Genomic DNA, 15070 nt, shown 5'->3' with positions numbered 1-15070 from the left:
CCCTGCCCACATCTGGGTATCGTTCCAGTGACCTTGGCACCAGGTTTTTTTAAATGTTTATTTATTTTTGAGAGAGACAGAGAGAGAGCATGGAGGAGGGGCGCAGAGAGAGAGAGAGAGGAAGACACAGAATCTGAGGCAGGCTCCAGGCTCTGAGCTGTCAGCACAGAGCCCAACATGGAGCTCAAACTCCTGAGCCATGAGATCATGACCTGAGCCCACGTTGGACGCTCAACCAACTGAGCTGCCCGAGCACACCAAGCACGATTTCTGACCTCCAGAGCCGTTAAGAGAATACATTTCTGTTGTCAGAACTCACTAAGCTTGGGGTCATTTGCCACGGCAGCAACAGGACATGAATGCAACCTGGGCCCCAGTCTATACCCTGGATGCCTCCCTGAAGTGGGGAGGCTGTGGACGTGCTATGGGCAGTCACAAAAGCCATAGAGAAAACCCAGAACAAAGAGTGCTCTTGCAGACACATTCTGGAGCGCTTCAGATGTCCAGGGTCTTGGACAAAAGACCTGAAGCTTTGTTCTGTGCTACAGGCACAGGCTGTCAACAAACAGACTCGGTTAACAAGTGAACTGCAGAAAACATTTATTTTATCTGATAAACAGTTACACTGGCTTACGTAGCTTTATTGCACATCAACAACAGCTGAATTCATGAAACACATTTGTCTCCTGTTTCTAAGTAGGTCTAACAGGTCCCACGTGCCAGCAGCCGGGGTGTTTGGAGGGCCGCCTTTGAACCTGGCTCACTTCCCAGCGCCATTGTCCTCCTCTCAACCTGCCACTCTCGAACATGCATTTCTCCCATTGCATTTTGTTCTAGGTCTTAAAATGACGCTTCTCTCACTGTATCTTATTCTATGTCTTAATCCTAAAACTTAAAAATCTTAAAAATCTTAATCTTATGTCTTACTGTTATCTTGTTCTAGGTCTTTATCTTAAAACTGTGTTTCTCTTATGATATTTTGTTCTACGTCTTAAAATTACAGGGTGTAAGCAACACCCAAGGCGGACCCAAAGGGCTTCTGAGCACTGTCAAGGGCACAGAATGGTGAGCAACAGAATCCTTAGTTAAGAACGGTCATTGCTAATGGTATGAAGCTATAAAAACGCACTTAAATCCCAGTAGTCATTGCAGAAACTAAAGTTTTCTCAAACTTCTTATCAGTGGAGAACTCGGCCCGCCCAAGTGCACTCTCATAACCTTAAGGATTTAGCTTGCGCTTGAGGGCAAAACCCTTGCTCAGCTGTCTCATCACATCACCATGGGTCAGCCCTTCTGCGGATTTCCTAACCAATCTATAATTCTCCTTCACATATTTGGCAAATGGTCTCACATGGGGCACAATGGGGGTCCCATCCTTACGAGTTAGTGGCACCATGACCAGGGTCCCCTTGCACCTGGGACAGATACTGCGGTCAGGGTTCAATGACTTGGTGTAGCGGCCGACTCTGAGGAGGAAAAAAGACACCACACAGTAAGGGGATCAGTCACTGTACCTCAGTGTCTCCTCTGAGCTGCCGGCATGGGGCCCCAAGGAAGACTTTTTGCACAGCTCCTCAGAGAGTGCCCCACTCAAGCCACAGCATCAGTCAGAGGTCAGCTCAAAATAGGAGAAAACAGAGGTGGAAGACACAGAAAGGAGTAGAGAAGGTTCACTCGTCAAAGCCAGCTGGCTACGCACTTACTAACAAAATCACAGAGGCCGTAGCAGAAACGGAACAGAGGAAAGTCTGAGAGGCAAAGGATCTCACCTGGCTTTACACTGACTGCATTCGTAATGAATCTTGTAGTTGATCTTGTAGTTGTGGCAACGGGTGACCAGGGGCAGCTCTGGGTGCACCAGGTTACATTTTTTGGCATAAAACTTCCACAAGTCACCATGAGAATCAGAGACACCATTGATCAGCCAGGAGGCCGCGTGGCATATTTCATGGATCAAAGTATCTCGGAGGCGGTCTTGGAAAAGGGATGCAAAGAAAACATGAGCGCTCACACCATTCCGGGAGGCCTGCCCCCTAGCCACCGCTAGACTCTCCGGCCCACCGCCCGCAAAGCTGTCCTCTACAAGTGTGTGCGGGCAGCCATGAGCGCTGGCTTTCCGGGATCCTGAAAGAGGCGTTTCTCCCCTACTTAACTGATTTTGTTGATGTCAGAGACAAGTACTTTCAGGGCTGCTCCAGCCTGCTCATCTTTTGGGGGTGGGGGACGCTGCTGCTGCTCCAAATACGCCCAGCCAAGACCTGGGTCACGTTACGTGGACGGGGTGGGGAGCAGCGGTTATGGCCTTGGGATTTGGTCAGGAGAAACTCCATGGACAAAACAGGATCTGAGTGGGGTCCCCTGACAAACAACTAGCTTTGCAACTTTGCAAGGCCGCTCTAGGTGCCGTGAGGAATGTGAGCCAAGGACAGGGCCGGGGAGGTGCGTGGTGCCGAGAGGCCGTGTGGGGGCAGCTTTGCTGAAGCACAGGGCAGGCTAGAGGCGGCAGGCTGAGAGATAAGCCTGGCCAAGCAGAGTGGAGGGCCGGCTGCAATGGCCTAGAAAAGAATGATGACAAGAGGGTCACTACAAAAATCCGGGAACTGGCTAGCAACGGGAGACCAGGAGTCTCAGCAGGCAGCCGGCTGCAGCGAGAAAGTTACCCTAATGGGAAGATGGCCAAGTCACGTTCCCAGGGATGAGGAGACCTCCGATAACATCCTCTGAGCAATGCACAGTAGGCCTAGCTACCCAGGAATGGCAGGGGGAGCTGTGACATGGGCTGCCAGAAAACACCAGCACTTATAAGTGACTTCACAGACCTGCATCCAAAGGAAAAGAGCGCGGCAGAACGCTGCCATTACCTGCAGAGTCGCAGACTTTTACGGAAATCTGGATCGTCGCATAACGCTCTTTCTTTGGGGACTGGGTCTCACCGGTGGTGCACAAGCCAGCAGTTTTCAGCATCTTCTTATTCCAGCCAATGTCAATCTTCTCTGGCAGCTGAGAACAAAAGGTGAAGAGAGTCAGAGAGCCGCTGTGGGCAGACCGAAGGACATTGACTCGGGAGTTTTGCAAGCCTACACGTCTGGGGAGAATCAAAGCCAGCCTGCAGCCCAGGTGAGAACAGTGGACAGGCCATCAGGACCCAAGGAAGACCGCTGAGCACGTGCAGATGCAAGCTTGGCACCACCCTGCACAGGAACAGGCGTCAGGAGTGGCCAAGGAGAGAAGTGCAAACCCGCTGAGGTAGGAATGGAACCCTGTGCGTACTAAGAGCGGTGAGAGGAGACAGTACATGCGCCTTGGTCTACTCGGTCCCGTGATATAACACCCTAGTCATCGGGAGCGACTTACCCAAAGGCTGAGGAGCCTGAGAAAGATCTGAGAACTCTCCCAGCAGGAAGTTTCATCAGCAGCGATAATAAGAGTCTGAGAAACCTAAGGACCACCGAAGCTCTCTGCCTCCGGATTCTCTCCAATGCAGTCCAGGCCCCACGCTACAGACAGGTTAGTCCCCTCAGCAGACACTTCGCATCTTATCCCATCCCAGGTAGTGCCTAATTTCAATTTCAGCCCCCCTCAACCTGATTCCGAAGGCCCTCCGTCATCTAGCGCTATGCCACCAAAAACAAGTAATGGCCAACGTGAATCGCTTACTACGTTGGAGGCCCTGTTCTACGTACTCCAGGTGTATTACCTTCGTAGGCCCAACCCTAATTCTAGGAAGTAGTAGGTACTATTATCATTCCCATTTTGCAGATGAGAAAACCGAGGCAAAGGGGGATAGGTAACTTGCCCAAGGTCACATAGCTCCTTCCCATTATTCCTCAGTATAAACCCTCTCTTTCAGATAGTCAAGCCCCAACACAGGCCCTCCTACCCCATCACCGTCACTCTCCCCACATCCTTCAATTTCCACCCCTTCCCCCACCGGCCAATCTTACTTCCTGACCACTGAGGTGCTCAGTGATTTGTCTGCCTCTGCCAATATCCTGTGCTGGTAACAAGTCTGTACCATATATTATTACCCACAAACATTGTCTGTTTCTTTCACGTGTGCCTGTATCATCCCCCCATCTAAACTGACACCTCTCAAGAGCAGGAAATATACAGCTAGGACATCCACACACCTCACAGCCCCCGAGAGCGCTAGGCATATGACAGGTGTTCATTAAGTGACTATTCACCAACTGTACCTTTTGATCAAAGACAGATCTGTTAAACAGACTGTACATTTCCTGAACCAGGCTGTCCTTATTTTTCTTGAACTTCCTTCCAGAATACTCCTTTGCCTTTTCCATGTCATACAAGAAACATCCAGGTATTTTGCACACAGAATCCCTGCAAAGGTAAATTCAACTGAGTTTGAAGAAGTAAAGAGAAGAAATGCACACGTACAGTTCATATCCAGAGAGACTCGGAACACCTGTAGGTCCCTCTTCCTTCCAGCTACTTTACAGGAGAGCATTTCCCAGAGTTTCATTCGTGGCTTTTTCCTTCTCACTGCCTGCATCCTCAGAGACGTGAAGCCTGTGGTTACAACTGCCACAGGAATGACCCCACATCTACATCTGCAGTCTCAAGCTCTCACGTAGGATCCAGTTCCGAGTTTACAATTGCCCCATGCAGATTTCCAATGGATTAACAGGAGCACGTCTCCTGCTCAAGGTGCTTGACTGTCTGACTTCTGTCATGCCAGGCTGAAGACCTCAGAGACATTGTAAATTTCATCTCCTCCCCGGCCCCATATTCAATAGGCACAAAGACTGCTATCTCCTTCACATCATCTCTTCCATCCAGCCCTCCTTTCCACCCCACGGTCACGAGCGTAGTTCAAGTTCCTCGCTTCCCCTTGATGCCTTGTCACTACAGCATTCCTCTGTGCGCCTAACCTCCAGGCTCTTTTCCTTCTAATGCAACCACACACATATTTCAGGTTCATTTTTCTAGGCCATGTTCCAATTATCTCCCTCCCTGGCTTTTCACTGACTATTGGACCTAGCATTCAAGGTCCAGGTCAATCCGGTCCCAACCTCTGTGTTCCAGCTACCATTTCCACCCTGGCCAAAGTGCGCAAGTTAAATGTTCTCTGCACAGGAACCGTGATTTCCCACAGTTCACTCATGCCTCAGCACAGCCTACGTGTCCATGACCGCTAGAACGAGCACGTCTCTCCCTCTCCTGAGGTACGCTTTACCATTTGCGGAGAACTTCATTTTTGCATGACCTTATTTGATCCTCACAACTACCCCCCAAAGAAGCTATCGCTCTTCTTCTGATCTCCACTTGGCAGATGAGGAAACTGAAGGTCAGAGGTGAAGGCGACCTGCCCAAAGCTCCCAGACACTGAATCTTCTGACCCAGATCTCATAGTGTTCCCATAAGACCAGTATTGCAACGCCATCTTTTGAGGCCTAATTCAAATGCACAAAGAATAGTGCTCATCACAGGAAGGACTCACACTTGGAGCAGCTATTTAAACTGAGGCATTTTCCTCTTGGCCAACAACAATCCCTAAGACCAGAGATGAGCCCACAGAGCTGGAAACGTAAAACCGGAGCAGACACAGGTTAAATGAGCTTCCGACTCAACAGAACTCCTGAGACTGATTTTGGCAGCACGATCATTAACCCCTTCTGTCACAGTGAGGTGGCTGGGGCGCGGAGAGGAAATAAGTACCCAATGAGTCAAAGGCAGCTAAAAGTAAGACTCTTCACTCCAAAGCCTGCCACTGGTGACTAACAATTCTGCCTCTGATGACTTAGTTCTGAAATCAAGTTTGCACCTGAAAAGGCAGATGAAACCCTAAAGCACCTGCAGGCCTTGTCAGAGAACGTGGCCCCCGTGTGCATCAGCGCTCACGTCAAGCGGGCCTTGTGGCTTTAGCATACCTTCCCCTCGATGCCTGTGCCACTTTGCTGCAGGTGGAACATCTCCACATCAGAGAAACCAGCGAGACCCCAAATGGGTACATCAGACACCCTGACCAGCTAGCTACACAGGAACAAAGGCGAAGCACAACAGGAAGCCTCCAGACTGAAACAGGAAGCACCAAGGCAACCGTGAGGAGTCCAAACAGACTGGCCTCCTTTGGACACGGACACAAAGGGGCAGCTTACATGCCGCCTTCTGTCATGCCACAGCAAAGCAACCTGGGAGCCATCCAAGGCACGTGTCCCTATAGGCAAAGCAGCTGAAATATGTATCAAAAAAAAAAAAACCTCTGCTGAACAGGGATCCACCTAAAGGAACGTGTCAAACTCCATTAGCTGCCTCACCTAGCAAGAAGCGCAGAAATAAAGAGAGCGTCTCCATTCAGGTCCAAGGTGCTCTGTTGCCCCAATGCCTGACACATCATTCTTCTTCTCCCCTTAAGATACATTTATTGGTGGGGCGTCTGGGTGGCTCAGTCGGTTAAGCATCTGACTTCGGCTCAGGCCATGATCTCACAGTTTGTGGGTTTGAGCCCCGCATCGGGCTCTGTGCTGACAGCTCAGAGCCTGGAGCCTGCTTTGGATTCCATGTCTCCCTCTCTCTCTGGCCCTCCCTGACCTCTGTTCTGTCTCTCTCTCCCTCTCCCCCTCTCTCTCAAAAATAAAGAAATGTTAAAAAAAACTTAAAAACTAGATGCATTTACTGGCCCAAAATACAGTTTAAAAAAATAAACACAGGCTTCAAACATATCCCTGGTCTTGTAAGAGAATTCAGAGGTAAGTATATATTACTCCTGAAAGCAAGTAAAAATGAAGAAAATTGGACTTACGACATTCTATTTTTTTAAGGGAAAAGTTGAGAAGTTGCAGGAGTCTGAATAAAACAAGCTGTTAGCTTTTTGCTTCAAGTATTAACATGCCCTTGGTTCAAATGACCTGTTGATTTCAGGCTCAATTACAAATAGCTTCATAAAAAGAGAAAACTACAAGCAGTTTCACCCTGATGTTGACACCTTAAAAATCAGCAAGAATACAGATAAGTAATGGGAGCACCTGGGTACATCCCAAGCCCTAGAAAAACCTGGAAGGCAGCCGCACTCCAATTCCAGTGGATTGGAACAACATGTCCGTTCTGCCTTCTCACCATCTCTACTGCATTTGCTTTGGTTTAGTGCAAACTGGTGGCCACAAGGCAGCCTTTACCCTGAAAAAAAAGGTCTCTTGGATGGTCACACATCATTTTTTGATCAGAGTTTAAGGACAAAGGGAACCTCAAGAGGCCAGAGCTGATGTGGGGGCAAAGGGCGGTGTGAAGCAGCAGGGTGCTCCTGCTTTCCTCCTTCCCCTGCTTATGCTCTCCCGATTCAAGGAAGGACAGCCTGTCTCCTTCCCCCACCAGACTCCTTCATCCCCTTGAGGACCCTCCCACATGCCCAGCGGACTGCTTAACACATGACGATTATACAGTCTATCCTCGTTCAGTGCGACACGGACAGTACGTACCCAGTATGGCTTATGTCACATTTTGCTTCATTGGGCTTACTCTGAGAAGCAAACCTCTTTGAAGGTCCACGTCTTTTTGGTGCTGTAACAGCAACAAAGAGAATAGTTCATTTGCACCCTGAAAATCGGTCCCAGCAAGTAACTGGCAGAAAGGTAAACCCAAGAGAAGGCCCCACAGCCACACCCAGAGTGCCATCTAGAAACGAAACTGGTCAGTCTAAAGCCTGTGTGCTGTCCATCAGTCAGCGCGACAGATTTTTACCTATGGGAATCACAGAGCAGCCAGCAGAATAGGCCGAGTAGGGTTCTGTCATAGGTACCAGGGACTATAAGGTGGCTACGTGACCATGCCTTTACAGGTCAGATTGTGTGGGCAACTGAGGCATGTGCAGTGTAAGTGATGCTGTGCACACTTGCACCAAGGGCAAGATCAGATCGTAGGCAGCCCTGACACTTGATATGCAAGCCAAACCTTTCCATCTTTGGACAGATTTTTAGCACCCATATTCTGTTAACTGCTCTACCAGAGACTTCCACATCAGAGTGTCAATTATTTGATTAAAAACAAAAGTACTAAACATCTATTATGTGCCAAATACCAGGCTAGACCCTGGGAGAGACTTAAAAATGAGTTGGGATCTTCCCATCAAGAGGCTCACCATCTACTGGGGGGATTCAGAAACATACTGTAAAACAGCTGGAGGCAGGGAACCTGGGTGGCTCAGTCGGTTAAGCATCGAAGTTGGGCTCAGGTCATGATCTCATGATTTGTGAGTTAAAGCCCCACATCGGGTGTGCTCGTGCCCAGTTTTGGGGGAGTCCTGTTTCTCTCTCTCTGCACCCCACCCCCCACTCACCTGTGCCCTCTCTCTCAAAACAACAACAACAAAAGACAACTAGGTAAGTGCTCTAGGAGAGACGGGAGTCTAAGAACTTCGGGAATCCAGGAGGGAGGAGCATCTCAGACCGACAGCTCCCTACAGGAACCGACCACTGGGCTGGGTCCCAAGAAGAACGCAATTATCCTCAGGCCGTAAAGCACAAAGAGAAAGTGTGCCAGCTAGAGGGAATGGTAGAATACTATGACGTGGGCATTCCTCCCCCATTTCCAGAAAGATCCTTTTCACTGGGCTAGCTATCTCCCCTGGTTGCTAGGGACCTGCTGAGATGACCTAAGGTTGGCAGGCAAGACAGGCACCTGACACAAGACAGACATATCCAGGGAAAAGGCCATGGCAGGAATGGGTGGCACACTGTGGGGAGGCGGGTGGGAGCTGGGCTTGTTCAGTGGGACCGGCCTACTTGATTCGACTGGCTTACCGGGCACCGCACATAGTTTTTGTATTTTATTCTTCATTTTCCTTGGTCGTTTCACCACAGGTGTTGGCTTGTTATCTGTAATCTCCACCTGAGTCTCAGCAACACCTGGCAGTGGGCAGAGATTTTCCCCACTGTCCAGCTCACCAACAGCAGCAGATGAATTGAGCTGGGCGGCATCGAAGACCTCTATCTTTCTGTCATTGGAGGAGCTTTGGTCCTGACGGCACAGGTCATTGTCATCTATTATCACCAGAGGGCCCTCAAAATCACTCTCATCATCAGAAATAACTATTGGAGGCTCACTGACGGCAGGCTTCTTGGTGGTACACAGAACCTCATCTGAAATTCAAGAGACACAATCACATGGAAATACATTCCCTCTGCACCCCCCTTTCACACTCCACTTCAGATTACCGAGTGCAAATTTAACAAGCTGGAAGCCAGGACATTATGACCCACTGTTAAGCATCGGTTATTTTAGAGGCACCTGGGTGGCTCAGTCGGCTAAGCATCCGACTCTTCATTTCGGCTCAGGTCATGATCTCAGGGTTCATGGGTTCAAGGCCCATGTCAAGCTCTGCGCTGGCAGCATGGAGCCTGCCTGCGATTCTCTCTCCTTCTCTCTGCCTCATTCCCACTCACTCTCTCTGCCCAAAATAAATACACTTAAATTTTAAAAAATTTAAAGAAAGAATCCATTATTTGAGATTGTTTTCCTTCTACCACTTTTTTACTTGACTGAAAGCAGGGACAGATAAAATAGCAACCCAAGTCCAGTGGCAATTTTCAAAATCACACTACGTAGCACACTGCAGGTGCTTGATGTTCCCAAGCACAGCTCTGCAGACTGGTGTGCTGTCACAGCTCTACAGAAAACAAGAGAAATCAGAATAAAGTGGGCTTTTTCCCGATCAAGTTCGAGTTCTGTAATTTTAAGCACTGTCCTTGAGATTACATCCTCTCTACACTTTTGCTTTCTGTACTTCATGCAATTACGCTGATAGTAGATGGTACTAATATTTGCTCCCATCGTTAGACAAAATTTAACGTTCTAACTAGTCCATACAAGCAAATGCTCTCTGAGCCACTGAGCTAGGCGTGAAGGATTCAGTTCTGATAACAGCACTGGGAGAGCTTGGGAACATCTGGAATGTCACCACCCTCCCCGATGGTCCCTTCATCTGGAAATGAGGCATGGCATGTCTAACACCACACGCTCTCTGGAGTCTGTTCAGAGCCGAACTTCCAAGTTTCTAGGATTCCAGATGTAAAAAAAAAATACATATAAACCACAATACAGACAAGATGCGAAAATATATTCATGGTGCAAAAGCTTTGTATCCTACAATTGCAGATTTGGGATCACATATTTTGAGAGTCTCCTCTATTACTTAATTACCAAAGAACTTCAGATATGCAATAAAGAAAGAGAAAGGAGTAGGTGTTGCTGTGGTAAAAAGTCATCCTTCTTAGAAATTTTAAAGATTTCCCAACTGCACTTGAAAGTAAGAAAAAACAAAACAAAACAAAAAAAAACCAACAAAGGGAGTAGGGACACACTGCTGACAATTTAAGAAAAAAGATGACTGTACACTGACAAAGGTTAGAAGTGATCTTAGAAGTATGTGGTCAAGCTCCTTCTTCTGTAAAATTACCTAAGTTCATTACAGTAATAGAAGAAAGGGCATGTGGAGAAGAGCCGCACAAAGACAGTCCCAGTGGGGCCCTGCTCATCTCTCCATTACTGGAATGAATGCCCACGGTGAAGTGTCCGCCAGTCCTAAAAGTAAGAGGAGCCTTAGTTCAACAGTCACCCTCAAAAAACCAGGGCTCTTCGGACTAAACGGATCAGCAAGCCTGTGGTGATGAACTGGTTTCTGGCTCGGTCACTCATGCCCTACCTCTAAAGCTACTCCCCCTGGGGTTCCCTTTGGCCCTTGACACTGGCTTGTCACATCACAGCCCCTACTCTGCTGCCCCTGGACCCCCATCCCAGTCAGAGCTAGAGAGGACGGGGAAAAATAAATCAGAGGAGACACGTAGTGAAACAGCAGGAGAGTAGGTCCCAAGCCACCTCCCCTCTCCCTGCTCTGACATTCCCACGTTAGCCAGGGAACTTGGGCCAATGGTAGCTCTGGGGCGGTTACCAAAGATAAGAGCCAGTACTTTAAGGACAGGCCTATGCATCATGCCCTCTACCTCGCAGTAAGCAAAGATCGATCCAGTACCGTTCCTGATGCTTAAGAAGCTCCTGGCCTTCCTACATTTCCCACCCATGGAACAGGTTCCGAACTGCGAGTGTAGCTCCAAGGTTAAATGGGCCTCCAGAGGTGCCTGGGTGCCTCAGTCAGTTAAGCGTCGGACTCTTGCTTTTGGGTCAGGGCATGATCTCACAGTTGTTGAGTTCGAGCTTGTGTCAGGCTCTGCGCTGGCAGCATGGAGACTGTTTGCAATTCTCTCTCCTCTCTCTGCCCCTCCCCTGCTCTCAGTCTCTCTCTCAAAATAAACAAACATTTAAACAATAATAAACAAATAAATAGGCCTCTGAATCCAAAGGAGCAAAGATCTGTCATGGGCAACTGGTTCCAAGAAAATCAGAAATCTCTAGAAAACAGAAAGATGAACAGCTAGCTGGAGAAAGCATAGGTTCCTCCCTGAGAAGTCTCCGTGGGCGGACTCAGGACCATCACCCACCTAAGTCTCCATCAGGCTGGAAAGAATGAGCCCGTGCCCCTCACTCTTCATTCCCCCTCTCTGTCATTCCCACATACAAAGGAAGAGGAAAAGAGCGGAAGGTGGAGGAGCAGAGCAGCCTTCACACCTCCCTAGTGTCAGTCCCTGACTTCCTGTCCCCCACTTCCCTGATGCTTGACGGGCCAAGAACTCTACGGGGCGGGGGGGGGCCCAAGTTCTGAAGCAGAGAGAACAGTTGCGGCTGCGTTTGGAAATCCACCAGGGAGAGGGCCGTGGCCACACCCAGCACACACAGGGAAGAAATGGAAGCATCTACTACCAAGTGATTCAGAACAGAACGGCTGCTGACACGCATCCTGAAAACACTACACCGTGAGAGCTGCAAAGCTCAGCTCCTTCTCTGTCACTGGCGTACTTGCCTTTGCGGCTCATTCCACATACGTGAGCTCGGACGTTATCACGGACGTACTCGTCCTCAGAGTCTGAGTCGATCACCACGTAGCTGAGTGAGGAGACAGGGAAACACAAAAGAAATGTTAAAGTGCCTCAGTCTTCTTCCCACAGCCTTTTCTAACTCCTCTACGATGCATGGGATCACTTGGAAATGTTTTCTTGCTTTGTTTGCTGCAGTAATTCTGTTGTTCCCCTTGTTTGGAACATTCTTTCAAAAGGAGGCATCTAGGGGTGCCTGGGTGGCTCAGTCGGTTAAGTGTCCAACTTCAGCTCAGGTCATGATCTCTTGGTTCATGGGTTCGAGCCCCACGTCAGGCTCTGTGGTGACAGCTAGCTCAGAGCCTGGAGCCTGCTTCAGATTCTGTGTGTCTCTCTCTCTGTGTCCCTCCCCTGTTCACACTCTCTCTCAAAAATAAATAAATGCAAAAGAATTTTCTGAAAAAACACAAAAAGAGGCATCTGTCAAGGACAGAGTGAAGCAGGCTGGTGGGAGCCAAACTCAGCAGAACCCCTGTGCCATCCAGGTATGGCGAGCACCCCTGTGCGGGCCCTCATTCTCAGCTGCCTCCGGTGTTTGAGTCAGAGGTTCCAAAAGATTGAAATTCACCACCTTTCTGTACTTTCCAAACAGCATATGAGAAGTCTTCTATAGCTTTAGGGTGAGAAAAGTACTCAAAACACCTGTCAGATGATCTGCCTGCACCTGTCACAAACCTGCCAATCCATTTCCGCCATGGTCACTGCTTTTAAGCTGCCAGGTTGAGGGGCCTTTGCCATCCCATTCATTCCCTCCTTAAAAGTCTTTTCTGGATTTCTTGGGGGCACCTGGGTGGCTCAGTTGGATAAGCATCCAACTCTTGATTTTGGCTCAGGTCATGATCCCAGGGTCTTGAGATCAAGCCCTGCATGGGGCTCCATGCCTAGCACGGAGCCTGCTTAAGATTCTCTCTCTCCCTCTAACCCTCTCCCCAAACTCGAACTCACTCACTCTCAAGAAAATAAATAAAAATATTGTAAAATCACAAAAGTTTACTAATCAAAGAATAAAGTACATAAAATGTAAATGACAGTGACAACAACATCTTGGGCCTCTGATCGTGGTAATGTGTATACTACCCTACACGTTATCAAATTTCATCACACTGTGCACCCTAAAGGTGTGATTTCTGCTGTATGTAAATCAGACTTCAATAAACCCACTACAGTAAGTCAAGGGGTCAATGTGGAAACCTCAGTTATCTAAGCATCCTATTTTGGATTTATTCCAGGAATTTTTTTTTTAGCACCTCCTATAGTCTGGCACCTGGGCAACACCCCTTCACCGGGTAAGGGCCTGTGTAGCAGTGACTGGAAGTTAGGAGACAGATCACATAGACATTGGAAAGTGACCAATCAGATGATGGGTCTGACATAAAGAACCTAAGATTTTCGACCTGGTGGTGAGATCAGACATCCACTGTGACCCTGAACACAGTGTTCAGAGAGGACATGTGAAGTTTATTCTTAAATCTTCTTACCCACAACATCATTCCTCAGAAAACGTTAAATTTTGCTCCTTTTCCTACTCACCTAATGTTCTCTTTCTGCTTCTTTTTGGTCACAACTAAATCAGAGAAAGAAAGAATGTGTCAGGACGCCTCTGAAGCATGATGAAAATTTGGCTATTCCAAGTCTCTAACTTCCTAGAACCAAAGTCCAGGAGTTAGGGCTGGTTAAAATGGATGGGAGACTCTTACATCCCCTCATGGGAGATAGAGAGGAAATAAAAGTAAGGATGCCTACAGGAGAAAGGTCAAGGAAGCAAACTGGAAAATCAGCAGAGAGAACTATCCCTGCTCCTAACAGCAGGAAAATAATCTTCATTTGACCCATCGGGAGCGAGCCCTGGGGGGTGGGGGTGGGGGGGAACGAGCCCAGGACCAGCTCACAGCAAATGTCCCAAATCACAGTTTAGTCATCTCCACAAAGGCATGGCTAAGTTGTACCTGAAACGGAAATTACTGCTTCGAGTGGACTCTACTTACAATGCTCAACTTCTTCCTCGCTGTCTGAATCCACAATAATAATGCAGCTGCAAAAAAGAAAATACATGCAGTTATAAAGGAAGGCTACTCCACATCGTATGTAACCACGTGGCCAAAACCTCAAATGGAGAGAACCACAAATCATAGTTTTTAGTTTTAAGGGCTTATGAAATTAGGATCACAAGCAGGGGAGGTGAAAAGAAACAAGAAGCAACAGGCTGCTCAGTCTTTACCGCAGAAACAGAGACAGGGGAAGAATGTTAGCTGAACGCCATCAGCTGCCCACAAGAAGCCCGTTTTCTGCCAAGTGATTTCTTTCTATTTAAAGATACAAAAAAAAATAAAATAAAGACATGAAAGTGAATTCTGAGAAAGGGGGCCATGGGGCAAAAAGACTTGAGGATGAAGAGATTAGTTAAACATCAGAAGGAAAAAAGAACAAGGAGGATAGGTTTGGGGGCTTTCGGTGAAGAGGGCCACCTTACTGGGATTGCTATTAGGTTAAGAGGAAAAGGCAGATGTCCATCTCTTGGGAGCAAACAAAGGGGGATTGCAAGGCTGCAACAGCTCCCTGCAGGGATCCGTGATATTGGGGTTCTCTGTCCCCCAATAACATGCCAGAGGCCCTCATCCCACCCATCCACACCTCCCCTCTCACCCCTCCTGCGGCAGGCTGCCAGGCCCACTGCAGCTGTCCAGTAAGGCCTCAGGTGACACCACAGCATGCTCTGGCTCAGGATCCTTCAGCTCTTCAGACACCAGCTGACTGGATGTCCCTCCCTGACATCCGTTCGCAATCCGCCTGCAATAAAACATCGCTTTGGTGCCGGAGCCGGGCTACATTCTTGGACCTAATCACAGGTTCCCGTGTTAGTTGTTGTGACGTCCAGCTCATGGAGGGAACCAAAAGGGCTAAATAGAAGGTGGCCATGATAGCTACAAGGTTTTCCATAGAAAAAGCTAAGCTTGACCACTTCTTTTTTAAGTTTTTTAAATATAATTTATTGTCAAATTGGCTAACATACAGTGTGTAAAGTGTGCTCTTGGTTTTTGGGGTAGATTCCCGTGATTCATCGCTTACATACGACACCCAGTGCTCATCCCAACAAGTGCCCTCCTCAATGCCCACCACCCATTTTCCCC

The 15070-nt window shown here is 48.3% G+C and overlaps 1 protein-coding gene across 1 annotated transcript; it reads right to left on the bottom strand.

The window, feature by feature from the left end:
- Positions 1–575: 575 nt before the first annotated feature.
- Positions 576–14743, bottom strand: GCNA (germ cell nuclear acidic peptidase). The gene is made up of 10 exons (XM_029929662.1): positions 14586–14743; positions 13928–13974; positions 13473–13506; positions 11870–11952; positions 8757–9095; positions 7437–7518; positions 4197–4341; positions 2862–3000; positions 1770–1974; positions 576–1466 (listed from the first exon to the last, which is right to left on the bottom strand). The coding sequence occupies exons 1-10, from the start codon at positions 14741–14743 to the stop codon at positions 1220–1222; spliced, it is 1479 nt and encodes a 492-aa protein (XP_029785522.1). The 3' UTR covers positions 576–1219.
- Positions 14744–15070: the final 327 nt, after the last annotated feature.

Source organism: Suricata suricatta, chromosome X (genome assembly GCF_006229205.1).
Source record: "Suricata suricatta isolate VVHF042 chromosome X, meerkat_22Aug2017_6uvM2_HiC, whole genome shotgun sequence".
NCBI classification, from domain to species: domain Eukaryota; kingdom Metazoa; phylum Chordata; class Mammalia; order Carnivora; family Herpestidae; genus Suricata; species Suricata suricatta.
The sequence above is the reverse complement of the archived record's forward strand: the minus strand, read 5'-3'. Positions and strand labels throughout refer to the sequence as shown.

Excerpts from the sequence above, each read along its gene's own strand:
- GCNA (XM_029929662.1), bottom strand. The coding sequence starts at position 14,743 with ATGTTTTATTGCAGGCGGATTGCGAACGGATGTCAGGGAGGGACATCC. Across the intron at positions 11,953-13,472 it reads AAGCAGAAAGAGAACATTAG|CTACGTGGTGATCGACTCAG; the intron begins GTGAGTAGGAAA and ends CTCCTCACTCAG. Across the intron at positions 9,096-11,869 it reads ATGTGGAATGAGCCGCAAAG|ATGAGGTTCTGTGTACCACC; the intron begins GCAAGTACGCCA and ends CTTGAATTTCAG.